Source organism: Melanerpes formicivorus, unplaced genomic scaffold (assembly GCF_026170545.1).
Source record: "Melanerpes formicivorus ecotype bairdi unplaced genomic scaffold, bMelFor1.0.p_v2 SCAF_42, whole genome shotgun sequence".
Classification (NCBI taxonomy): domain Eukaryota; kingdom Metazoa; phylum Chordata; class Aves; order Piciformes; family Picidae; genus Melanerpes; species Melanerpes formicivorus.
Genome location: NW_027142394.1, coordinates 4594086 through 4621897, shown reverse-complemented (window position 1 = coordinate 4621897; position 27812 = coordinate 4594086). Strand labels below are relative to the sequence as shown.

General features: G+C 44.5%; 1 protein-coding gene across 2 annotated transcripts in view; it reads left to right on the top strand.

Annotated features, from left to right (window-relative positions):
• The first annotated feature begins 1045 nt into the window (after positions 1-1045).
• LOC137451353 (ethanolaminephosphotransferase 1-like) overlaps positions 1046-27812 on the top strand; it is a 49221-nt gene continuing 22454 nt past the window's right edge. For both annotated transcript variants that reach the window (XM_068158785.1, XM_068158784.1), the window contains exons 1-6: positions 1046-1142; positions 8592-8660; positions 14538-14646; positions 16859-16933; positions 20973-21241; positions 25463-25571. In XM_068158785.1, coding sequence (XP_068014886.1) covers positions 1086-1142; positions 8592-8660; positions 14538-14646; positions 16859-16933; positions 20973-21241; positions 25463-25571 — 688 coding nt within the window. In that variant the 5' untranslated portion in view covers positions 1046-1085. The remainder of the gene's footprint in view (positions 1143-8591; positions 8661-14537; positions 14647-16858; positions 16934-20972; positions 21242-25462; positions 25572-27812) is intronic.

Below are 27812 nucleotides of genomic sequence, written 5' to 3'. Positions count from 1 at the left end.
ATTTTAATTGATTCCCTTTCTGGATAGATTCCAGTTAGTCAATAAGATCTCAGCCCCTGATGTGTATGATTTCAAGTCTCCTACCAATACACAGGGAAGGTAACACAAGGTGTCATGCCATCTGCTGAAATGCATTGCAGCTGAAACATTATTCCTGATGTTTTCCAGTCTTTTGCCTACACCAGTGCCTCCCCTGGAAATAGGGAGGTGCAGTATATACTGCAGGCTGTTGTGTTCTGATGGGCACTGGTGCAGGTGTTTCAATAAAGAATAATAGAATCATTTTGGTTGGAAAAGGCCTCTAAGATGATGAACTCCAACATTTAACCCAGCTCTGCCAGGTCACCACTAAACCCTCTTCCTCAGCACCACATCTACACAGCTTTTAAATACCTTTGGGAATGGTGACCACCACTTCCCTGGGCAGCTTTTTCCAGGTCCCTCTGCAGAGCCTTCCTTCCCTTGAGCAGATAAACACACTGAACATGGTGTCTGCAAATGAGATGCAAGAGGCAGACTATTGCTGGGAAACAATGCCAGTAAAATCTGTAATGCTCGGTGTCACTTGTTTCTAAAACACGTTACTTAGATGACATTGTTTTGGATACTGTCTCTACAGGCAGCTCTCTGCCCATACCATAAACACGGCATCTTTAACAGGCCTTCGACCAGTAAAAAGGTTTCGGGCCCGACACCGCAGCGTTGCCATGCTGACGGCTCGCCGTGCCCACGGAGGCTGCTGCTCTCCCAGTGCCGAGCGCCGGGAGCAAACTGAAGGCTCATGAAGGACGCCGATGGCAGGCTGGCACCGCGGCCGGAGGAGCGCACCGGGGCCGCGGGGAAACGCCCGGTCCCGCCGGCGTGGGCAGGCGAAAGGCGCCGGGAGAGAGGCCGCCGCCCGTGGGTCTCCGGCCCCGCGTAACCCCTCCGCGCCGGGACGCGAGTGCCCCGCGGGTGCCCGGCAGCGAAGAGAGAAGGGGGGCAGATCCCAGCCCGAGGGGCGCGGCCGCGGAGCCACCTCCCTCCCGCCCTGTCTCCCTCCCTCGCTCCCTCCCTCCCGGCGCGGCGCGGAGCACGGCGGGGCGATGTGGCGGTGGCGGTATGTCAGCAGCCGGCAGCTGGATGGCTTCCGCCGGTACAAGGTAACGGCCGGACCCCGGCGTTCGGGGCGGGCGGGGGGCACGGCGACCCCTGCTGCGGCTCTTCCTCCCGGTTAGCGCGTCCGGGCTGCTGAGAGCTCGCTGCTTGCTGGGCACCCAGTCCCGCTGTGTGTGTGGCCACGGCCGTCCCTACGGGCTGCCACCTGTGCCGCGGGGTCAGGGCGCACTCGCAGGGTGCCCTGTGCCACCCTCTCATCCGGGCAGTACAGGGATGGGAACTGGGTGTTCATAAAGTTAACTGTGGTGTAGTGAGCAGCAGCACCTCTAAAAGCCCTGCGCATTTTAAAGGAGCATGGGGTCAGAGCAATTCGGTGTTTGCAGCAGTGTGCACGGACCGCGCTTGTCTGGCTCCGTGCGATTCTTCACACGCAGGGATGCCCTGGCTTTGGGAAATAAATACGAGGAGAAAAGCTCGCTTTAAAAAAGATTGATCTAAACCTCATGTTTGTAAATAACAACCCTGCAGAATTCAAATGAATGGGTGGGTCGTTAAGAGATGGTGATTTACCAGCCTTATGTTGGAGATTTGTGAGATACCTAGGTTTTGTTCCCAGGAAAGCATGAGTGCCTTTCAGGGACTTGTCCAGATTTGCTTTAGCTGGGGTGCAAGTGGCTGCGATGGGCCATGCCACCCTGGTTGCTTGCCCTGTGCCACGGTAAATCACGGGCAATACACCAGCTTCCAGCAGCACAACACCCAACCTTTTTTCCCCCCATGTTCAATTTCCCAAAGCAGCCTTAACCCCGAGCTCCCCATGCTTCTTGCCTCGCTTTTAACACACACCCTCCCAGCCTGGCCTCCAAACAGTGCATACAGCTTCTCCCTGCTACCAAGCCCTTCCTGAAAGCAGCAGCTCTGCCTGCACACTGCGGGGTGAGCAACTGTGGAGTACCTGTGGTTTCAGGAACCACCTCCAGGTTGCTTACCAGGAGCTTGTTCAGCACGGAGGCTTATTACAATGTACCAACCTGTTTGTGCCTCTCCTGCGTGAGTGGAATAAAACATGCTGCAAGCTGCGTCTGGCCACTGGGCGTAAGTTGCACAGGCCTGTGCTTGAGCAGTGGAGCTGCAGTGTAGGCTGAGAGCACTGGAGGAAAAATAAAAAGCTATTTTTAGCACAACCAGACATTATTATTGTAGTTCCTAGTACAAGGAATGTGTGTATTACATTCCTATCAGTTGAATGAAAGTAGCTGCAAACAAGTACAGATGGGGAAGGATCAAAATAACATATATATTTTTTAAAGCTTGTAAGCATTGTGTAGTACTTCTCAATTGCAGGGCAAATGATTACCAAAAGACAGAATCATGTATCAAAACATTTTAGCTGAGTACATTAAAATTACTTAGGCTTCTTGGGAGCATTGCAAAGTGGTAGCATGCTGGGTAGTTAACTACAAGAATCAGCCAACACACTTGAGAAGTATCTGTTCAACTATGTTCTGGAAAACTATGGTGCCCACAGGTTTGAGGAAGGTGAAATCAGTCACCAGTTCTCTATCATCCATGGTGGTGTGGGTCTGGAACATCCTGGAAATAAATAGGCAAATCAAAGGACACAGGTCACACCCAGAGCAGTACAGCAGCGTGGAGTCAGGGCTGCTTGGCTGGTGGAATGTCTGAAGTGCCTTCCTGGTGCACCAGGTTTCAGGAGGACACAACAGGCAATGGCAGCTCTGCCTGTTCCTAAAGTGCTGCTTACAATGGGTTTGAGTCCTCCAAAAATGCAAAAGGACAGGCAAGGAGGCACTAATCACTGCCACGATCTCCTCCCCACCTCTTCACCCTCCCATGCCCAGGGCTGCTACCACAATCATAGCTTTCTTCTCACCACCTCCCAGGCCTGAGACGTGCTTTGGAAAAAAGGAAAACTGGATCCCTGAATCCCCATTAACATGTAGAATGAATGGGAATAGATTTGCAGAGTGAAATAGCTAGTCCTTCAGTATTCAGTGTCCATGCTACAAGGATTTCAGAAGGTTTTACAGTCCAGTGCAATACCATGGACTGCATGTATTTGGTATACTTTTGTGTTCCTAGTACATGTGGTTTAGGCTTTTCCAGAGAGGATGCATTTGGTATGCTCTGGGGTCACTCCGTGATATAAACCAAAGCCTGGTCATTGGAGAAAACTTCCTTCAGCAGCATAATGTACATGGATATGATGATGCTAAAGGGTTGCTGAAGTCTTTGCATTCATTAAGTTTGCCATTCCCTCTGCAAAGAGCTGCACTGGTTTTGTTGCCAAGGCCCTCCTCCAGCTGCGAGCAGGAGACAGACAGTGCCTGAGACATACAATTGCAGCATTCATGGCAGAGAAATGAGTTCATCTCTGTGAAAATTACACTTTTCTTTTCTTTAGGCTAAATTTACCTTTATGGAAGGAGTTGATAACACAAATTACCCTTTTAAGCTGTGTTATGATCAGCTCCAAGATCAGTTTGGTGGATAAATTGTGCAAAGTACAGAGCATATCCAGCCACTGACACTAGTGCAAACACAATGCTGCAGTGTGATGCACATAGTAGAGGAGGATGCCCCAACCCAGCTTCCTAGGCAAGCTTCAGTTCTGGAAGCAGTACATTGGTTTAGCTCAATATTGAAGATGTGTTCATAAATCCTTGTCAGAGATTATTCAGCTCTCCACAGGCCCAACCTATGTGTCCTTGCACAGTACTCTAGAGCTGGGTCCACCAGGAAACACACTACAGAGAACAGGTCTTGAAAAATATGACTGAAGTAATCAGAGATAACATTAAAAGTGAAGGTCTAAGGTTCCACATTTTCATCTTGCTGTGTCCACAGTTTCTGTGCCCTAAACCACTTTTTAGAGGGCAAGTAGCTGTGTGGAGGATGGCAGGGGCCAGTAAATGAGGTATATGTGGTTTCACTTCAGTCAGACTTCTGACATTGTCCCACAGTCTCATAAGTAAGTAGAGGTAAGATTAAATCAGTGTGAAATGGAAGCACGTTGTTCTAAAGAATAATTTTAGGTTCTCTGTCAAACAGGAGGTTCTGAGAAAGGGGATCCTAGCTACAGAGCTGTCTCTCTGTCCCAGCTCTGTTGCTGTTCAATACTTTGATTAATTAAGAGGAGGGAGATTACTCTAGTAAATTTTTCATGGGCTAGTAAAGCACTTTGAGGAATAGACTTATGATTTAAAATGCTCTTGGAAAAGGTATCTAATGGGCAGGAATCACTACCAAAAAACCAAGTAAACAAAGTACAGCGCTTAGAGGGGAGGAAAATCAACATTTCAAATGTAAAATGAGAGACACCAAACTGCAAAAAAAGATGCCTGAGGATCAGTGTCAGCAGCATTGGGGCTGCTAAAGAGAAAAAAGCTCTTAAGTGTTAAGTGTCAGAGATATGTCAAGGGGTTACATATATTCCTGATGTATTGCTCAGGTATCAGCAGGAATAACCTATCCTGCTTGCTTTGGCACACAGCATACAACCCACAGAGTGGCATTAGGAATATTAAGAGGCTTAGAAAAGATGATCTGTAAGAAATGGCCTGAGTGGAGTAAGAGCCTAAAAACCAGTTCGTTGTCATGCATGCCCCTTTAAAAGAGACAATCCATGCATGAATTCTGGCTTTGTGGAGGGAAATTTAAGGTGGATGCTATGTCAGTCTTGTGTTGATAGGGGTTATTTCATCAGTCTTAATAAATGGTTCAGTTTCTCTGAGGGAGGATCTACACTCTAGTGCTGAGTGTTAATAAACAGTGACAGCTTCTTGGCAAAGTTCTGGATACTGTGTTCTAGTTTAACCTGCCGAGGGTGGTCGTTCATGGCAAGCAATTGGCTCATTACCTCCTGGTAACTTGATCTGCTTCCTGAATGTCTGCTAAATGTGATCCTGCATTAAGTGAAGGCTAGAAGACCTCTCAAATTACATTCCAGCCCTCGTTTTGGTAGGTCAGAGAAACAAGATCAGATGTATGATACTCACATTTCAAGGCCTGATTGTTTTTCTCATACTGGCTCAAAGTGTGCTGAGTATGATCTAGATGATTACTTTCTGGAAGTTCAGGATCAGTCCAGATACAAGACTGGATTTCTGTTAAGTGTTTATGCATTTCCATGCTCTAACTACGAGATGTCAAAACATAATGGGTTCTGCTGACATTGATTGAACAGAAATGTGGCTTTTCACTGCAGAAGCATGTGGATTTGACAGGATTGTGAAACTTTAAGGCAGGAGACTTTCCTTGGCTTATTTATCTGGAGCTTCTAGGGAGACTATTAATACCATCCATGATTGCACATGGACAGTTTTTTATATACTGAATGCACACATCACATCTTTATTACATAGAGGTCTTGCAGATGGTATTTTTCCCCTCTAATTTTTACTTCAAAACATTGTTTTAAAGCAGTTTTAATCAGCTTTAGCTGCTGCAGTCAGGTTGTTGGGTCTCTTTTTCAGATCACCTCAGCTTAACAAAGCCCTTGAACACCTGAGGCAATGAAAACGAACATTTTCCACCTTACCTAAAAGCAGTGAGTCAACAGCCCTCTGTTCTGCAAATAAAATCTTGCAGTCTTCTTCATATTACTTTGGATTAGAAGAGTGGGGTTGTAATTAAAAGTTGTTGAGAAAGCAGTTGAAATGAATGAACCAAATAATTCACTACCCTTACATTTTCTGCCACTGTGGGGATGTGCAGGAGAGTCATAGGCCAGCTGCGTTAGGTAATTCTGACAGACCGTCTTTGCATGCACACCATTTCTTAGTCCTCACCCTCTTGTAATGCTAGCTGACAAAATGTAGCATGTCAAGAGCTCTGTAATCATTATTTTCCTTCTGCAGATCATATGCTAATGAGCCCACAAGATCATGAAATCATATTGCAGAGGTGCTGCATTTGATATTACTCGCTGCAGGACATTTTTCCCAATGATGGTGTAATTGTGCATGGGTTTGAGTACACCCATGAATGTTCAGAGCTTCATTAGATCATTTTTTGGGACAAATACTTTGGATGTAAAGCGTTGTATGCCTTGTTGAGTCTCATAAAAGTAAAAATACCAACCCCATAACTTCATCTTCTGTGCAGCCACACCATTGCCTTGGCTCATTTTTTCCTTCTCTTACTCTTCTCAATTACTTCTCTTTCCTTGCTCTTACTTTTACTACTCTTTATGCCTTTCCCCCCACTCTCATCATCTTAAACCTCTCATCTTTCCTCTTCCCCCTAGCACAGCTGGCCAGTACAGACTTGAGGCTGTGCTGGATCCCATGGGTGGAAATTAAGATGCAGGAGCACAGGGTAAAAGCGTATCTTGTGTGTGCTATGCAAGTCAACATGTACATGTGTCTGGTGTCTGTATTGTCTTTTCTAGCACTGTTACAAACCATTATTTACTCAGAGAGGGAAAGCAGATGGCTTTCAAGGAAATACAAGGTATTTGATAAAAAACCCCAATCAGCCAGCCAAGGACAGAAACATTTTTGATCTTGGGAGTAAGACTAATGCCAGTTTTCCCTGTTCCCTCGCTACTGCTGTTCCCTCCCAAACATTACAACTTCAGAAGCTTTCTGACTAATCCAAGCCCTTCTCCTTTGCATAAGGACCTTCAAGACCCCTTTTCTAGTGCAGAAAGTGTTTGCTGGGGAACACTTAGCACCTATATCAGTCTTGTACTTACAAATCTTCAACAGACTTATCCTCCACTTCTGTCTGTTAATGACAGAAAATGACAGAATTCTGTAACAGCAAATGGCAGCACTTTTTGTTTCCATTGGACTCAGTGCACTCTCACATTCCTGTTCATTGATCATAATGTGAGCATCATACTCAGTAATTTGCCTTTCTGAGCAGCCATGAACTTTAGGACCCTGAGGATTTCCTGGCCTTGAGGCTAGTAGCTTCTTGTGAGCAGGGCAGAGCAGCGTGTTGAACTGTATAGCAGATTTTATTTGTCAAGTTGTAGTTGTGCCATGAAGAAAACTAGCAGAGTGCTTTTTTCCATGGGTGTTTCCTTTGGTCTGGCTAAGACAGATTACTGATGAGGGAAGAGCAAATTTCCATTCTTCTGCACATCTGCTGAATGTTCCTTCCCTGCCCAGAGCACCACAGTTCAGCCACAGACATAAGAATGAGGAAGATGAAGCATGACTGGTCTTGAAATGTCTTTGGGTAGACAGAAACTGGCTGCAATTCTACTTTTATTTTTTAAGAAAGACTATTCTGATTTTTGGTGCTTGACTTTGGAAACTCTGAAACAAACAAAAAGCTGACTGTGTCTTAGGTTTGTGTCTGTTCTACAGAGGTACATTGGAAAACTACATCATAGAATCAATAAGGTTGGAAAAGACCTCAGAGATCATCAAGTCCAACCTGTCACCCAGCACCTCATGACTAACTAAACCATGGCTTCAAGTGCCACATCCAATCCCCTCTTGAACACCTCCAGGGATGGTGACTCCACCACCTCCCTGGGCAGCCCATTCCCTAATGACACCCCAAAAGCAGTAAGTGAAGAGTTAATGTAGTTTAGCAGCTGGAAACAAGGCTAATGATCCTAACAGTGTTGCTATGTAGAAAGCCTTGTACCTCTGAGATAATATCCCACTTATGACCATGCAATATCTACTCTACACAGTGGCAATGAACTGCTGCTCAGCCTCTGGTAGTGCAAACATTCAATGCAAGACAAGGATAGAACTGCAGAGTCTTCTAGGACATCATCTAAAATTAATGAGTTTAAAAGTAAAATGTGACTGTAGAACTCTTTGCCATTTCACCAGCCTAAACCTTTGTGTTACTACAGAGAGTTGGTAACAAGGCAATTAAAGCGGGCCAGTGCTTTTAAACTGTATATAGAATAGAATAGAATAGAATAGAATAGAATAGAATAGAATAGAATAGAATAGAATAGAATAGAATAGAATAGAATAGAATAGAATAGAATAGACCAGACCAGACCAGGCTGGAAGAGACCTTCAAGATCATTGTGTCCAACCCATCATCCAACACCACCTAATCAACTAAACCATGCAACCAAGCACCCTATCAAGTCCCCTCCTAAACACCTCCAATGATGGTGACTCCACCACCTCTCTGGGCAGCACATTCCAATGGGCAATCACTCTCTCTATGAAGAATTTCTTTCTAACATCCAGTCTGAACCTCCTCTGGTGCAGCTTGAGACTGTGTCCTCTTGTTCTGGTGCTGGTTGCCTGGGAGAAGAGACCAACTCCCACCTGTCTACAGCCTCCCTTCAGGTAGTTGTGTAGAGCAAGAAGGTCTCCCCTGAGCCTCCTCTTCTCCAGGCCAAGCAACCCCAGCTCCCTCAGCCTCAGTATTTACACCAGCCACCCTGAGAGTGATTGTCCTTACAAGCTGAAGGATATTCAGTGATGGAGAAATATGCTTTGTTCAGTGTTTTGTTTAACATCTTTGCTTTTTTTCCCTCCCAGTACAGTGCTGTGGATACAAATCCTTTATCTGTGTATATTATGCAGCCCATCTGGAACAAAATTATCAAGGTAAGAATTTTGTTTATTAGAAGTATCACCTGGCAGTGTAGGAATTGGTTTGAAATGCAGCATATATTTCATGTAAAACTACATCTCGATTAATAAAGCTGAAATGAAGACATCTATGGAAAAGGAAACAAACATTACAGGTTCTTTGGCTATGTTTATAAAATGAGGCTGTTTGGATTTTGAGGTGAAAAACAAGGTGTTGGTTTTTTTCCCCCCTGATCACTGTACAAAAGGCATCTTTTTCTTTTTCACTTCTTTCCCTATTGCCTCTTTCATTAAACAGCTTTGCAGACACTGAAGGGTTTGCTTAGTTCAAATGATTCTCGTGCAGCATATGCCACCTAACAACAGCATGGCTTTCCCTCTGTGCTGTGCACAGGATTTTATGCAAGTGCTGTCTCATTTTCTCCCAAGGGCACTTGCTGGGGGGGAGGGAGGCATTTCTCTGAGAAGCTGCAAACGAGAGCGGTTACCATGCTCACCGTAGCGATTGGAAGATCCTTTCTCCTGAATGTATGATGAGCTGCACTTTTTAAAAATAAAACCCCTCACAAAGGGCTACACCTCAGATAAAGATGAGCTTTATTGATCACCCAGAAAGCACAGACTTCTCCAGCTGCCTCTTTAGAGGAAATCTTTAGACTGGAGCGGACTTGAAAGCAAACCTTTACACAAACATAAAAAGGATGTTTGTGGGCAGAGTGCTGCTGGGTCTGCCATCTTTGGGTTCTATCAATCAGGTATTGCTTATTCTTCTTTACCATAAGGGTAGTGGAACACTGGAACAGATTGCCCAGGGAGGCAGTTGAGGCTCCATCCCTGGTGATATTTAAGGTGAGGCTTGACAGGGCTCTGGGAAACCAGATCTGGTTAAGCATGCTCCTGCTTACTGCAGAGGAGGTTGGACTACATAAAATGGAATGGAATGGCATGGCATGGCATGGCATGGCATGGCATGGCATGGCATGGCATAGAATAGAATAGAATAGAATAGAATAGAATAGAATAGAATAGAATAGAATAGAATAGAAGAATAGAATAGGCCAGACCAGACCAGTTTGGAAAAGACCTCAGAGATCATCAGTTAGCAGACTGTTGGCTGCTGGCATGTTCTGGGGGTGTAAGGCTGTTCCTTTCCAGGAGCAAGGCTCTGAGCATCTCTTGGAACATCAATAGTCAGCTTGAAAAGGCATTGAATAGAATAGAATAAACCAGGTTGGAAGAGACCTTTGAGATCATCGAGCCCAACCTATCATGCAGCACCATCTAATCAACTAAACCATGGCACCAAGCACCCCATCCAGTCTCTTCCTAAACACCTCCAGTGATGGTGACTCCACCACCTCCCTGGGCAGCCCATTCCTATGGCCAATCACTCTTTCTATGAAGACTTTCTTACGACCTATGGAGGTCCCTTCCAACCCAAACCATTCTATGATATAGCAGGAAAATCACAGTCTCCTGTTCATAACCTCAGCATGATTTCATGAAAGTGTCCATATCACCTATCAAGAATTAAAAGCCAACCTGAACATGATGTGTGAGAAAAGCAATTCAAATATGTGAAACTGGATTCAATAATTCAGTCCAGAGACTCTGTTCTCCTCAGTATTATGATGGGGATGAAAACAACGAGGTAGAAAAGTCCCCCCAGGACTCTGAAGTCCCAACATGAGAGATGAGCAGAGGCTTTACTATGCACTTGAACTTTGGGTTAGGTGATCCATGGGCATTCATCTTCTATCTAGGCTATAATATTGTGGTATCTAGATTCTGATATTGAATTTGCATTTTACAATATATCATCTTATTTCTAGACACATAGAACTGTACATTGGAATAGAGAGATACAATACACCTGGGATAATATTTGAAGAAGAAGAGACATTCCATGTGATATCTTCAATCAGAACTGGGCAGTGCAGATGTGCTGCTTGGTACCTGGGATTTCCTCTCAGTTCAGACATCCTAATGCATCTCCTTGCAGATGCAAATCAATTATCTTCTAGTTTCTAATCTGGTGAAAACAAACATTCCACAGGGACTACTTTTACCAGATTCCAGAGGAGTTAAAAAAAAACCCAGCCTAAAATCCACAAAGCTAAGCCAAAAAGAAGAAAAGGGGGGAAAAAAAGATAACAGAGGCTTGGGATTTGGGTCTGGCCTTTGATATGGCAATTTAGTCCTAATTGCAACACAAGTTTCTGAATGTTCCATAACACAGAATGTATTGGAAGCTGTGTTATGAGACATCATTCATTATATGATATGTTTCCTATCCTATGAGAGATGAATAAGTACCTGACATTAGAGAATGTGTGAGAATTTATGAGCTGGGATATTGACAGAAATGAGAACTGAAAACATGCTGTCATAGCCCAGCTCATTTACCTGTGGTAGGGATGCTAGGAAAGCAAAGAATTTGTGTACTGGTGTTAGAAATTGCCCTGGAAATTCTGAGCATTCCTTTCCCCTCTTTCCTCTTCCAAGGACATCTTCCTTATGTATTGTATCATCTGCCTGTGTCAGTTTGACTGTGATTTTTGGATGGATGTGCTTCAGAAGCATGTTACTTCTGGTGCTGAGGCAGAAAGTGAAGGGTAATCTTTCATGCCTGGATGCTGTAAATGGCTTGGAGTGCTCCGAGATCTCTTGTTGGAGGCAGCTTTTCCACCTTGTATCAAAGGAGAGTAACGGTTACATAGAATCATAGAATCAACATGGTTGGAAAAGACCTCAGAGATCATCAGGTCCAACCTATCACCCAACACCTCCTGACAACTAAACCATGGCTTCAATTATCACAGTATCGCTAAGGTTGGAAGAGACCTCGAGGATCATCGAGTCCAACCTGTCACCACAGACCTCATGACTAGACCATGGCACCAAGTGCCACGTCCAATCTCCTCTTGAACACCTCCAGGGATGGTGACTCCACCACCTCCCCAGGCAGCCCATTCCAATGACTAATGACTCTCTCTGTAAAGAACTTTCTCCTCACCTCGAGCCTAAACTTCCCTGGTGCAGCTTGAGACTGTGTCCCCTTGTTCTGGTGCTGGTTGCCTGGGAGAAGTGACCAACCCCCTCCTGGCTAGAACCACCTTTCAGGTAGTTGTAGAGGGCAATGAGGTCAGCCCTGAGCCTCCTCTTCTCCAGGCTAAACAACCCCAGCTCCCTCAGCCTCTCCTCCTAGGGCTTGTGCTCAAGGCCTCTCACCAGAGATGAAACTAAAGAGCAACAATTAGCTTTCTCTGCATGTTATTTAAAACTACTCTGGCTATAGGTATTTCACCTGCCACTAATTTAATGCTCCATACTTTTGCCTTTAATTAAGATTTCCATTTTGTACAAAACAGGGCAGCCATGCTCCCTGACAGCTAATGGATAGCAACACTTAGCTGCTACACAAACAGTATTCCTCCTCTATTTGTATTCATGAGAAATCACATCTGTGCAGGACAATGAGTGGAAAAGGAGGAAACCCCACTGGGATATGCAGGTGTGTGGCAGCTTCACTGAAGTCAATTAACTCCTCCTCTGTTGACTTTATGAACTTTGATTATCGCTAGAATTAAGCACGAGTAGAATTTTAGTGCTCTCAAGTGACTTAGTTAAGGAATATTTCAAGTTTGAAGAGAGCTTTGTATAAATATGTGTACTTTACTGTTCAGTATCCAGACAGTGCATTATATTAGAACATTTGCTGTTGGTATTAAGGCTCTTAGCATGAATGGCTGTAGACCTGTTAGAGCAGAAATTGGTTAGTAATTTGTGTGACTACAAGTTTTTAACGGGTTCCAGGATATGGTGGCTTGGCCAGAGAGCAGATGTGATTCTCCCCAGTGGCACCTGGCAAGTGTAGTAATCATGGAGTGTGTTGATGTGTTAGACTTCTGCTCTCTGTTAATCAGAGGAGAAAGGTTGGAACGTAGCCTTCTCTAGGCTATTGGTAATTCAGGCTGTGTTTCTCCAACATGTTTAATAGGTTAATCTCTTCCATCCTGTAATTTTTGAGTTCTGGAACAAGGTGATGGTGGCACAATGCCAACCAAAAGAGAAAGGGGTATGAAATAGAAGAAGAGGGGTTTTGCATCTGGAGTACTTCCCAAGTACCTGGACAGATTAAGTTTGGTAAGGATCAAAAGAGTGTGCTTAGGGGGTTGACTGCAGGAGAGGCTCTTTTCCTGAGGATCCATCTCCTGTAACTGTTTTTTGTGGTGTGTCTCCTAGCCAAAGGGATTGCAAGTATAACAAGCCACCCTTGGGTGGTTTCCTTCTTAAAATGCATGATGTTGGCAAGAAAGTGGATTAAAATAACCTCGTCCTGTTTGCACTCTGCAAGCATAAATTACTTCTTGTAATAACTTAATAATGACATTGTGCCTATATAGAATGATGAGCCTAATTAGGAAGCAGACAGTTGTTGCACCTCACTTAATAGTCAACAATTATTCTGAATCATACAGGAGAAATCAGTCATTTAAAAACAATACACTGGATGGCATCTGTATATCCATGTTAATGCTTCATCCTCAAGTTGCCTCAACACACTGTTTTGATCTGTGTTTTAGATTAAAAGAGACCAGTTTAGAATATCTTCAATGCCTGTCCTTATTTCCTAGAGTCAGTAGGCACATTACATGCCCTGGATAGCTGGTCCACTGAACCACAAAAAGCTGAGCAACTCTGACAAAGAGTGGGTGATGAGTGGTGTTTGACCTGGAGTCATGAGTGGAAATGGCCTCAAGTTGCACTAGGGGAGGATCAGCTTGGATATTAGAAGAAGATTTCTCAAGGAAGCAGTTCTAAAATGCTGGAACAGGCTCCCAGGGAGGTGGCTGAATCCCTGAAGGACCCAGAGAGGCAGTGCTGAGGGACATGGTTTAGTATGCCTGGAAATATCTTCTGAAAATCATATAGAAAATTGTATCTGAAAAACTGTGTTACTAGGGGAAAGTGCTACCAAAAGGACCCCTGCTGCAGTGCAAGGAATACCTTGAAGTCACAGGGGATGAATGGCTGAGAACAGTTAACTGGACAAAGAATTAGAGGCTTAGGTGAAGACAGAGTCCTTGTCAGCACCCTACAAGGTCACAGGTATTAATGGTGTCTGCATCATTTTTGACACTGGAATCGGCTGCCCAGGGAGGCAGTCAAGGCCCCATTCCTGAAGATATTAAAGGTCAGGCTCAGCAAGGCTCTGGGCAACCTGAGGATGTCCCTGTTTACTGCAGGGGAGTTGGACTAGATGACCTTTGGAGGTATCTTTCAACCCAAACCATTCCATGATTCTATGACTAAAGAGGGAGACCCTGCAGTAAGTTACTATCTCGAGAAGTCTGGAGCTGCTTGTAACAGGGAGATCTTCTGATCTAAAAGTGTAATGCACTCAGGGTCCAATTCTGTTGATGCTTAGAGTTGCAAACTATTGATGTCTCTTAGAAGAAGAAAATTTCCTTGTTACAGCATGGGGATAGAACCCTTAAAAAGAACCCTGCCAGGTGGATGCTGAGTTACCACACTGGGGTGCTGCAGCCTTCTTTCAGCTGAGAGACACGCACTCACGTGGTGGCTGGGAAGAGAAAGCTAATGTATGACAGAGGAAGAAACATTTTCAGATGACATTTGCTGCTGCAGTCACACAGGGCAGGCAAAAGGAATATACCTGAGAATACACTTCAGAGGTGAAAACTGTGTTTTAATTTGAAAGTGGGAAAATGTGCAAAGATGTGAACATTGCTGGTGCTGTGTACAGGCTTCTCCTTTCCTGCTAAAACACATTCAATATGTAACTAAAACAGGCCTGGAGATTTGAAAGAGGATTTGTCTTAGATCTGTTCTGTCTTTTTTTCCCCCTCTTTTGTTTTTTTTTAACAGATAGTGCCTTTGTGGATTGCTCCCAACCTGTTAACATTCTCTGGATTTGTCATGATTTTAGTTAATTATTTTCTAATCTCTTTTTATGACTGGGACTACACTGCCTCAGGTAAATATCCTCACGCTGTTAATTGTTCAGACTTCGTGGGCTGCTTATGTCGTCGTTCTGAATGATCCAGGGAGGTGTCAGATGCTTGACTCTTCCATTCCCCCCCCCCTCAGGAGGCTCCATGTGCATGTAGGAGGATCTGACATTATAAACTGAGATCATTTGATTGGAAATTTGAATTTCATCCCTCACTATGGGTTTCAGCGAATGCTGCTTGAAGTTCATCTTATCTCCTCTTAGGTGGAGTGTATTCCAGGACTTGGATACACAGCCAACAACCTCCTTAATGTTCTTCATGAAATTTTCATTGGTTTCATATTTCCTAATACCTAAAGAGAGGCCTGAATGATTCTTTTCATTAGTCCACTCTGCCCCAGAGTGGAGTAGACTTCTAGACAAAGAGGAAATAGCTTCTAAATAAATATCTCCTAAACCCACGACTGTCAAAGTCCGAGCCCATATTTGCTCCACATGGCAGACCAAGTTAAAAGCTTTTTGCAGCTGATTGCTCCTGAGTGGAGGGGACATCACTTTCTGGGTTGCTCAGACTAGCTGTCAGAGCTTGCAGAAATTAGTAAGCATCTCCTAGGTGATTGAGATACACAAATATTTGCTTTTCTTTGATGTGGACACTTTGGTGAAGACTGAACACTTTTATTTCCTGAAACAATGATGTTTGGGCTTTTGGGGTTTTTTTCCCCCCCCTCTGCCTTTAATTTCTGATGCCTGCAGTTACACGCAGGAGGTACCTTTGGTGTGAGCTGTTTGCACATTTATCACAACGATTCTGGAGGCAGAGATATTTGATAAAGCAGTTTGGGGTCAAAAATAATCCTGTATGAGCACTGAGATTTCAGGACCAGCATGTTTCATTGCTACCTGACCTTATCCTTAAAGACTTAGGTTTTGTATCTGTGCAGTCCTGTAATAGCATCCAGCAGAGATCTTTAAATGGGGTAATTTCATTCTGACACATTCCCAGCAGACACAGTGAACTTGGAGATGTTTGAAATGGTGATGAAGTGTGTCAGAGCTGAGACCTCTGCGTAGTTTGCAAGCCCCTTCTCTATTTCACACGAGAACAGTGCCCATCATTTTCTCAAGTGATTGAAAACGTTCATGCAACCCTAACGAGCCTTTTGGGTATCGTGTATCAAGCCCATACCTAAGATCAGAAATAAAAGGCTTAATTTCCTGGACAGCTGGTTTTCATTCTGCAGTTTGAAGACTTGCAGCTAGGAGTCAGGAACTGCCATCTTTATTTCAGAGTGGCAAGGTGAGGGAGGCGTTGAGAGAAAGGTGCCCAGGACGCTGCTTTAGGCGCTGGCATCCCCCTGTTCAGCAAGGACACGCTTCTGTGTGCAGCTGTTCCCTGTGTTCGGTGCTGAGTGCCAGGAACCTGAGAGGTTTTTGCACTTCCAGTTTAGTGCTGGTTTAGTCCTTAATGGATTGTGTTTAAGTTAAATAGAATGCTCTTTGGAAAAAGGGATTGATTTCTTTCTTAGAGCAACAGTAACCTTGGGTTATTGCTATCAGCAGGGCAATTACAGAACCCTGGGCTCTCTCCAATTCAGCTTTCCTTTCCTTTTGTTTGTTATTTTTAGTGGGTGTTTTGGTGGTGTTTTTGTTGTGGGGTTTTTTCTTTTCTCTCCTTTTTAGTGGGTGGGGTTTGTTTGGTTTGGGTTGGTTTGTTTGTTTTAGTTTTCAGGGGTTTGTTTATTTATTCATTTCCAAGGGCAAAACAAAGTGCTAATATCTGTCCCAGCCTAAGGACAACGTTTTCCTGGATGGATCTGTCTGGTAAAATTGCTGCACACACCCCACATGGATGCTAATTAGAATGATCATGCTTGAAAACTGCTTATTTAAACCAACCCCAAATTCTTTAGATATTACATAAAGATTAACAGATTTGGAGGTGGATAGGTTTTCCACGACCTGTGAAATGTTGTGCCCAGTTACTGTCATTATTTTGTGCAGTATTAGAGTCTTTGAATGACCAAACCCCCTCTATTTTATCTTCTCTCTGGGGTGTAAACAGATCCAAGCATGCTCATTGCTGCTTTGGTAGAGCTCCCTGATGACTTTTTCCACCTGTCTGAGGCAGTTGGCTAGGCAGTGGCAGCTTGTTCACATGTATGTGTAGCTTACCTTGGTGGGTTTCTCTGATGTTAACCACAGCCTCCCTGACTCACTACCCCATTTATTTCAGGTGCCAGTCCTGGACTTGTCCCCACCTGGGTGTGGCTGTTCAGTGCTTTTACCACCTTCTGTGCTTATGCTTTAGGTAAAGTACAAGGCAATAGTCTGCATGTCTGACATCTTCATGTAATTGTATCTACTGGTTCACTGCTGCTGAGACTGAGATGAAGAGGCATTGTGGATAAATTATTATCCTCTCTCCCTGACAGTTCTCTGAGCTTGAATTAAAAAAGGTCCCCACCAAAAACCATTCCTAAGCCTTGAAAATCCCCAAACAACAGCATTTAAAGTTATGTATTGGAGGTTCCCTGGTTGTAGTTCTTGACCCCCTTGGAAGTTCAAATTGGTTTAGAGGAACTAAGGAAATCATTACCTAGCAGCTGTTGGGTTTCATAAAAACCTTTGGTCCCCAGTGATGACATTTTGAGAAGCTCCCTTACACTGTCATTAGCAGAAAGTGCTTTCAAAGACAGGGAAAATAAAGGGAAAGGCAGACAGAAAGGGAAATGGGTGCAGCACTGTGTTTTAAACTGTTAGGCACTTTGGTACTTAGGGCATGTGTCAGGGCTGATGGTGCGAGTGTGGTGACAGGTCTCCGGTTTCTTACAGGGATGAAGAACTGTTGGTTTTCCTTCCTGTTGCTGTTTTCTCCCAGAACACCTACACCTCACTCTCATACTCCATTTTTACTTTTTATACCATCCCATGACTGCATTTCTAAGAGCACTGAACCTTGCTGTACAGCAGTGTGAAGGCATAGAGCCAGGCCACATATAAGCACGTTGTACCCCGCAGTGTCGTGGAAGCATGCTGGCCACTTTTGGTGTAGAACCATCCTGATTAACCCTGGGGGCAGCCCCTTACCCAAACATCTCCTTCTGCATGGTAAATGCCTTGGCATTCCTATTCAAGTGGTGAGCTTGTGCCAAAATTATTTTGTCCACTATTTCTTCTTGGTTTTGCCTTAAAAATCACCAGGACAGCTGCCCCTGGAAGCTGACTAGCAGTCAGATTTCCCTAACAGCTCTCTCTAATGATTAGCAGAAGCAGCAGCTTCATTGTATGGAATGTAATGAAGTGGCTATTGTTTCACAAACAGGAATTACATCTTGGAACTGTTAGTCTGTGACACCCCAGACAGCTCATTGCAAATGCAGCTTCTGAGATTCTTAATGTAGATGCTATTTGCCAGAGAGGCCTCCAGTTCCTCATGCTTGGAAAACAAGGAGTGTGATGTTGACAGTTGAAGCCACAAGGAGCTGATGTATATATAGCTCTTTATGTCTGCTGTCCAAGCCACTATATGAAATATTTAGTCTCAGATTTAATTCTGCATGGCCAAAGTTTTCCCTTTGGAAGACTGCAAAGAGCCATAATAACTAAGCAAATATGCAGCTTTATTCTCTCTCAGCTTCTTTTTAATGACACAGTTAGTCTCTCCAAATTCCCTAGCAGGCTGTCCTTCCCCCCAACACACTTTGTTAAGGTGGTTTGGTATCTTTTCCCTTTCCATCAAATGAAGTGTTCTTGGCTGCTAATTTGAATCCCACTCTTTAAAAGTTGTGTAAACTGTAATAAAAGTGAAGCTTCATGAACCTTTATGAGACAAAAATCATAATACAGGAACCCTAAAGCAATAAAGATGTGGGACACTACTGAAAAGTGGTGCAGATTGTTGGTGTGGAGGATTTCAGACTGAAAACTGGACCAGAAAATAGGTTCAGTAGCTTGGAAAGCTGGAAAAATGTGGGTAAAGGTTTGTGACAATTCAATGTTATAAACTCCCTGTATTTTCCCCCATGCCCATTACAAGTACTGTATTCTAGGACACCATTAAAAGCCTAACTCTTGAGGAAAGCTGAAGTTCCTGCAAAATGAAAAATCACTCTTTGCCTGTGATGGGCATATTTTAGTATCCAATGGGAATATTCTGTTGCAACAACCTAAAGTAATTTCTGAACAGAGGAAGCTTCTGTCACTGTCATTTTTAAAAAGGATAACCCAAATAACTGATCTGTGTCTGATTTGGCAGGGATGTCTAGAATAGAATAGGACAAACCAGGTTGGAAGAGACCTTCAAGATCATCACATCCAACCTATCATCCAACACTACCTAATCAACTAAACCATGCAGCCAAGCACTCTATCAAGTCTCCTCCTAAATACCTCCAATGATGGTGACCCCACCATCTCCCCAAGCAGCACATTCCAATGGCCAATCACTCTCTGTGTACAATTTCTTCCCAACATCCAGTCTGAACCTCCCCTGGTGCAGCTTGAGACTGTGTCCTCATGTTCTGGTGCTGGTTGCCTGGGAGAAGAGACCAAACCCCACCTGGCTACAACCTCCCTTCAGGTAGTTGTAGAGAGCAAGAAGGTCTCCCCTGAGCCTCCTCTTCTCCAGGCTAAGCAACCCCAGCTCCCTCAGATTGTCTTCATATGGTTTGTGTTCCAAACTCCTCCCCAGCTTTGTTGCCCTTCTCTGGACATGCTCCAGCAAGTCAACATCCTTCCTAAACTGAGGGGCCCAGAACTGGACACAGGACTCGAGGTGTGGCCTAACCAGTGCAGTGTACAGGGGCAGAATGACCTCCCTGCTCCTGCTGGCCACACTGTTCCTGATGCAGGCCAGGATGCCATTGGCCCTCTTGGCTGCCTGGGCACACCACAGGCTCATGTTCAGCCTACTGTCAACCAGTATCTCCAGGTCCCTCTCTGCCTGGCTGCTCTCCAGCCACTCTGACCCCAGCCTGTAGCACTGCATGGGGTTGTTGTGGCCAATGTGCAGAACCCGGCATTTGGATGTGTTAAATCTCATGTCATTGGATTCTGCCCATCTGTCCAGCCTGTCGAGGTCTCTCTGCAAAGCCTCTCTACCCTCCAGCAGATCAACTCCTGGCCCCAGCTTGGTGTCCTCTGCAACTTTACTTGAGCTATAGGATACTTACCTATTTGCTAGTTAAGTTTCAGAAGCACCCTTTAACAGGCTAAAGAATTTCTGCATTTATAGCAAGACTGCTCAAGTAACCTCAGGCTCACACAGCTTTCTATCTGCACATTTCAGTAAGATGCTGACAGTTCAGGGGTAATGTTAATTGAGAGAGAGTGTGGTTCTAGAAGGGGGCAAGGCATATCTGACATCCTCTATAGTAGAGTTCTTTAATTTTATGGAGTTGTGAGAACTGCCTCAAGAGATTTGTATTTGAGTGGAGGACATCTCACAGCTGGTTAGGTATCACAACAGGGAGACAGCTTAAAATCTGTACAAGAAGAAATCCCATGTTTTCCTGGTTTAGGTCCCTGAAGCATATTTACATTAAACAAAACTCAGAGTGCTGCCAAATAATTTGGAGAAGTAAGTAGCAAATGATCTATAGCAGCTGTGGAGTCTTTGGTCTCATTCTGCTGAGTTGTATCTCTGGTCAGTTTTGGGTTACTAATGCTATCAACAGCTAATAATCATTAGCTATAGTTAGCTTATAGAACTTCCATGGGCAGCTGTTCCAGGACTTGACAACCCTTCCAGTGAAGAAATTTTTCCTGATGTCCAGTCTGAACCCGCCCTGGTGCAACTCTTAATTATCCACTACTTACAAATGTCTTTCTCAAGCATCTAAGGAAGGTGGCAGTTACTTTAAGAGCTGAGGTAAGGACAGAAAAAATACAGAATCACAGAAACCACAGACTACGCCTGGCTGGAAGAGACCTCAAAGATCATCCAGTCCAAGCTGAAGGTTGGACCAGCACTGAAGGGTCAGTCAACCATGTCCCTAAGCAATAGGTGCACAGGCTGCTTAGACAAGGGATGGCACCTCTAACGCTGCCCTTGATAACTCCAACGCTGCCCTTGATAACTCCACCACTGCTACTTGGTAACTCCACCACTGCTACTTGGTAACTCCAACGCTGCCCTTGATAACTCCACCAGTGCCCTTGATAACTCCACCACTGCTACTTGATAACTAAAGCCAACATTTTATGATCAATCCTTACCTGTTGGTACTGAAGGGACTGCTGTGCCTCAGCTTGCTGTTACCGGTGTGGCTAGCAGTGAAGTGTATGTGAAGGAAGTCCTTCTGCTGCGCTCTAATTCTTTGTTTCTTCTCCTCTCCTGATCCTTCCAGACTCCATAGATGGGAAACACGCTCGAAGGACTCAATCCAGTACTCCTCTGGGAGAATTATTTGACCATGGGCTGGATAGCTGGGCTACCTCCATTTTTGTGCTTTCCTTCTTTTCTGTCTGCTCCCGAGACACTGGGAAGGCTGGAGTTTCTGTATATACCATGTATATATATTTAAGCATTGTCTTGTTTAACTTTATGTGTTCACACTGGGAGAAATACAACACAGGAGTCCTTTTTCTTCCTTGGGGATACGATATAAGCCAAGTGGTAAGTATTTATCATTCCTGGGTTGGCTTTGTTTTATTTATTCTTTCTCTTTCTAACTGTGTTAGTGGTTTCATAATATTGCAGAAATATTAAAATAGAGCTCCAGGCAAATACATTTGGCCAGGGGTTTGGATGTGAAATAGCATCACTCCAGAAGTAATTCAGAAATATTTCCTGCATTTGCACAGAAGGGATGCTTTCAAGCAAAATTGCCAGCATCAGAGATTCATTGCCTGGCAGGAAGTGGAAGGCTTGCAGCAAGCCTAGCAGTCAGAAAGTGCTCATGAGAATGTCATTTAACTGCATTTGGGTGGTGGTATTATTATGCTGTCTGAAGCCATAAGCCATTTCCCCACCAACAGTAGGTTCTGAGGCACAATGTGATTTAATCCAAGTAGTAATTATTAATAGTAATTATACACTTATACCAACACTAGACCTTCTCAGTTCTACCACCTCTTGCATCAGATGTGGTAATGGAAAGAGCAGTGTGCCTTTACAGAGAGCACTAACTGTTGTCAGGTCAGCTTTACCCTTGGAAGAAAAAAAGTCAATCATACCATTAGAGGTTTCCTCTCTGGGAGTGGTGGTCAGTAACCTGAATTACTTATCAGCCCACAGCCAGTCCCCAGCTGAGTTTGTGATTGACTTACAGCCTTACCTTGAGCTGAACCTCTTCAGAAATGGCCAGGGTACCATGATGAGCGGTGGCCTCAGTGCACAAATGAGTAGCAGCAGTTACAAGCTGATTGCACAGCCAAGAGCCTTGTGCTGGGATTTCTGGGCTGCACGGTTTATTTCTTAGATAGCCAAGCTCTTGCAGCCTGAAGAACATGGTCCCAGCCTTCGGAGCTTCCTGTCACAGACATGAGATGAAAGGTTACAGCCAAATAAATATAATTGAAAGAAGTTTAACAAATATTCCAGTATGTCTTTTAATGGAAATGGAGTATTGGAATTAATGGCTGCAGATGTATTGCTGTAAACACAATCAGAATCCAGTGGGTTGAGAACAACTCAGAGGTGGTGGTCCAGCTGTGGTGCATCTGTTTTGTCCCCTAGAAAATAGGTTCTGGGAGAAGAAGTTGGCTCAGGACTAAGACATTAGGCAGCCAGCTGGTCTGCAAGTTTCAGCCATGGCTGTGTAAGGCTTCTTTAGTGAAGTTCTTCCAGCAGGAGAGGAATAGCTGTGTTCAGCTCAATTTCACTTGTTGCTGACTGTAGATACACGTGTGAATGGCTAGGAAGCTCTTTGGGATCCAAACAGCACCCAAACTGGATTAGTGGTTAAATGTGGGAGTGGGTATCAGCTAGGGGAGCAGTACTGTTAACTCTGTCAGTGTCTTCCAGTGACCTGTGCCTCTGTCACTGCTTCCCCATCTGGGAAATACTGGCAACAACATTTCCTTGCCTGACAGATCTGTGGCGAGGCTGAATCTCAGTGAAGTTTGTAAACTGCTTTGATGAATTTGGATGCAAGGTGCTAACAGGTGCCATTTCCTGGTCCCCTCTGATGCTGAATTGCTGTCCTGCATGCTTGCTTTCTAGTAACTTCTGTGATCATTTGCCTACAGGCAAAATGATAAGCAAATAAATATAAGGATTTTTTTTTGCTGTTGTATAGAGCAGTCATGGAGAGAGGTGGAAGATTGTCCTGTTGAAATGTCTGGATCTCACTTTTCCCATCTGTGAAAATTAGCTGTTGTAGTTGTGAATGCCTGTGGACAAGGACAAGGCAGGCTCTGTAGATCAAGGTGGTATTTTTCCATTAGTCCAAGCTACATTTCACATACACCAGAAAGAACATAACCCATTTTCCCCCTACTTGTACTAACTAGTCTAGTGGAAGGTAAAACCCATTCAGCAAGTTTTGTATAGTATGGGCACTATTAAAGGTAGCTCTTCATCTCCAGCTGCCTGGGCAAGAGGATTCTGAGGACATCAGCAAATGGCTGATGATGAGTAGAAAAGGTTATGTTCCTCATGCTGGTTTTGGCCCCCAGCACTTCTCTGCCTGGTATTCCACAGTCACATTCAGAGGCAGAGAGTGTGGGAGCACTTGCAGGCTGCTTTCAGACTGATTCCTGGTGTTTAGTTGACTGTTTCCTCCGTGGCATTCCTAGCTGGATTGCTGCACAGATGTGCTGCTCTGTCTGTCTTAAGTAATTTCACTGACAACCTGATGCTATTGGATTGGCATGGCAAACATTCAGGTGGTCTGGTCCCCTGCTTCTGCTTTGAAAATTGATGGGAGCCAGGAACTTTGGACTTCATTATCCCCACAAAGCTCAGGCAATACAGTAATTGTTACAAGTGTGTAAACAGATAACTGCTGACCTTAATGCAGGCTTCCCTGGCATGTAGCTCCCAGGACAGTGCTGCTGAGTCAGCTCTGCTGTGTGCAAGCACAGAGAGCTCACTTGCTGCCTCCCCATTAATTCTGCTGGAGCAAGAGCTGCTGTTCCTCAGGAAAAAAACAACCTCTCTCATTCTAGTTAGAGAAATTTGTGGGACTTATGCGGATCACATTTTGCTGCAACTTGATGACTCGTCAGAATCGGTAACCTAATTACAGTAGCTGGGCTGTAATTGGTACTCCAATTAGCTTTGATTACAGCAGACAGACATTTATAGGAAACTGTGGTGTGTAAACTTGAAAAATGGCTGCAGTGTGTCTGAGAGAGACTTGCTCAGAGGACTGGTACATTTGTGGATCCAGAATCAAGGAGGAGTGAAAACTTCTGGTGTCTCCTTCCTCCAGCCCAAGGAGCTATCTCGTACTGAGTCCTCTGTGGGCAGGCAGAGATGCCTGGAGAGGAGGCCTCTTTACACCACAGCCTGTAGGCAATTCTCATACACTGTCAAGTAAGCACAAAGCCCCAAATTCACAGGCTGAAGAGAAGAGTAGAAAGGAAACTCTTACTATGTTCTTGAATCCATCTTGTCACAAGTCCAACCAATGAAAGCCAACACCTGCAAATTAAGTCCCTTGGAGGAACAAAAGGACAAAGCTTCCCAGAGAAAGGCTTCCTGCCACATGTTAATTTTCACAGACATCCTCTGTATTGTTTAAAAAACTATTTTCTCCTGAAATTTTTAATATTCTCCTAATAAAACTGCTCCTCTAATGCAGCTGTTGCTCTGAAGCCAGCTGGCCTGCTCTAGGCTACCATGTCAAGGAGCCTACAAATGAACACCCTGCCAGATTGTGTCAGCATTAAGTACTATTGCCTCCTCACAGACAAGGTCTTGGCAAGCCAAAACTTTGCCTGGCAGATACTGCCATGAGTTGGAGTCCAAAGCTGTGTGCATCTGACAGTAACTTTCTAGGCAGCCTGTACTTGTGTTATTTGATCTGGACTTCTCATTCTACACAAGACTGTAATTATTTTTGCTTTCTCAAGCCCAGATTTATACCTAGAAAGTACTGGAACTGATGGATGCCAGAGAGATGGATAAAGAACTTGGTTGTCTTGTCTTGATTAGGATTATTCAGTTGCACTTAGGGACACTGATGCACGTTTTAGTGATCACTTTTTAACAGTGACTTTAAAACCAGACATAAGTGTATAGCTGATTAACATACTCAGCTTGTGACCAGTAGCTTTGACAAGGGTGTTGTGAGATAGAGTGTCAAAAGCCTTGCTTTGACACATGCTTTTACCATAGAATCTATAAGGTTGGAAAAGACTTCAAGGATCATCAAGTCCAACCTGTCACCCAACACCTCATGACCACTAAACCATGGCACCAAGTGCCACGTCCAATCCCCTCTTGAACACCTCCAGGGATGGTGACTCCACCACCTCCCTGGGCAGCACATTCCAACAGCTAACAACTCACTGGCCTAACCAGTGCTCAGTACAGGGGCAGAATGAATTCCCTGCTCCTGCTGGCCCCACTGTTCCTGATGCAGGCCAGGATGCTGTTTTATGTACCACATGCAAACAGCGACAGACATTAGCAGGGCAGTGGCTTGCTTACCCCATCTTGTACTCTTTAAATCCCTTTGGAGGTGACCCTGGAAGCTGCTTTGCTGCTTAGAAGTGTTGTTTGGAGATGGCAGCATAAAGTCCTGTAAAGTGGAGACAGGAGGAAAATAACAGATTGTTGTTGTTGTTTCTCCCCCCTGCCCACCCCTCTGCAATGTATTAAGGTGCTAAGTGAAATTCTGTGCCTTTAGAAGCAAGGGATTGAAAACATGTTATCCTTTTTCCACAGGTATTAGTAGCAGCATATCTACTCACTGGTGCTTTTGGTGTGGAAGTCTGGCAGAAGCCTTTCCTGTTTGGTTATTACATTACAGATGCATTAGTAATCTTGCTTCTAGGTAAGTCTCCTGACCCATGCAAATTAGCTATTTCTTGTATTTCCTTCATTTTCCCTTTTCCCCTTTGTAAGTGTTTGCTAGTCCAGAAAAAAAAAAAGGCAGAAGTAGAGCTGATTAAAAGGGTTAATATTGAGACACTTAACAAAGCAGGTAATTTTGGAAACCCTGTTCCTCACTGAATTACTCTCTGTTGCACACAAATAACACATAAAACCTTTCTTACCTGCACATGTGCAGGGTGCTGGCTGGCTCTTAGTCTCAGGGACTCCTTCAGTCACTCAGGCAAAGTGTTGCTCACATTTACATAGAATCACAGAATTGTTAGGGTTGGAAGGGACCCCAAGGATCAGCCAGTTCCAACCCCCTGCCATGGGCAGGGACGCCTCACACTAGATCAGGTTGCTCAGAGCCACATCCAGCCTGGCCTTAAAAACCTCCAGGGATGAGGCTTCCACCACCTCCCTGGGCAACCTGTTCCAGTGTCTCACCACCCTCATTGTGAAGAACTTCTTCCTAACATCCAATCTGAATCTACCCTCTTCTAATTTTCCTCCATTTCCCTTAGTCCTATCACTACCTGACATCCTAAGAAGTCCCTCCCCAGCTTTCTTGTAGCTCCCTTCAGATACTGGAAGGCCACAATAAAGTCTCCTCAGCGCCTTCTCCTCTCCAGACTGTCTCCATGTTCTTTAAGTTTAATGTTTTGGCCTGCAGCACACTGTGCTCCAAACCATTATGGATAGAAGGAATAAAAGCATTAATTAAATAATCCTAGGAGGCAGAACTGTACATCTGAAAAAGAGCCAGGTGGTTTCTAAGCTCTTCTCAAGCATTACTTTCCAAACAGGAGTGCTGCATTTCTCATACACACCAATAGCCTCTTTGCTCATTGTTTGATACTGTCAGTGTAGTTTGAAATAAACATTGATTATTGTTCAACTGCTATAGCTGGTCTGAGAACAAGAGCAGTTAGAGTGTAGTGAGGTAAAATGTGGAAGCCTTAGCTAGAAATGTATGTAAGCAGACTGGCTTTAAAGAGACATTTGGAAAGTGAAGAAATCAGAATATAACTTTTGGGGTGTTTTCTATGAGCACACAAGTGATGTGTGCACTGAATTATGGGCAACAAAAGAAGTGTGTGACAGACTGTCTAGGCTTAAGCCCAAGAGACAACTTCAGTCTCTGAGCTAAATGGAGGTGCTCACCCAACACCTACCCTAACTAGGAACTGTCTGGGCATTTCAAGGGGAACTTTTGAATGCATTGCACTGACAGGTGATCTCACCACTCTTTACCATGGTGAGGTATTCAGCAGGTACCACCTCCAGCCTCAGTACTGCTTCCCAAAATTCCCAGATTGGAAAGGACCCTGCATTCAGGCTGTGTTATTAGAAAGCAGCATGGGCAAGGACAGAGTTTAGACAATCCTTGTGCTGTACCCAGGGTATAAAACTGGCCACCTGTGACCAAGATTTTACAGGCTTTTTCTTGTCAACCCTGATTTGGCCACTCTGAGGAAAAGAAAGAGAGGAAGTGATGAAAGAGAGGAAGTGGTAGAAGAGAGCTCACCTTCTCAGTAGTCAGTGACTGAGCATGGCAGAGGTGCAGCTGCAACGTGCCCTCTGGTGGCAGGCAGGGCACTGAGGGATAGGAATGCCTTCAGCTCTCAGAGGAGCACCACAGCTCCGAGAGAGATGGATGCTGGCTCACCCAGGAGGGCAGGTTAAGCCTGTGTTGGTGTGAGGTGCTCACACAGGCAGTCCATTGAGCACATCTGTTCTGTGCTGCACACGTCGCTGCTTTAGTTCCTGTCACAGAGGCACATGTCAGCCTGCTCAGGGAGCACACTGATGGCTTCTACTGCACTTGAGAAGCCATGGATGAAGGTTTAACTCAAACTATTCAACATACCAGGAAGGTTTATGGTAGGGAAGCATGGTCACTGAATCTGCAGGAGCAAACATCTTCTTTCATACGTCACCAAAGCCAGCTACAAAGCAAGGTTTGATGGAGTGCTCCATCAGCATGAGAAAGAAGTACTGCTTCTGTCTCACCTGGTGTGCTTGCTTGAATGGATCCAGGAGCACAATTATTTTCCATCATTGTCCCAAGCAGAGTAGGTCTAAGTAAGAGCCAAAAGAGTTCTTTAAGACAATTGTCTCTTGCATGCTCTCCACAATGCCATTAACAGAGTAACGTTTGCAGCTTCATTGTACTTAAATATGGTTTTAAAGCATGCAA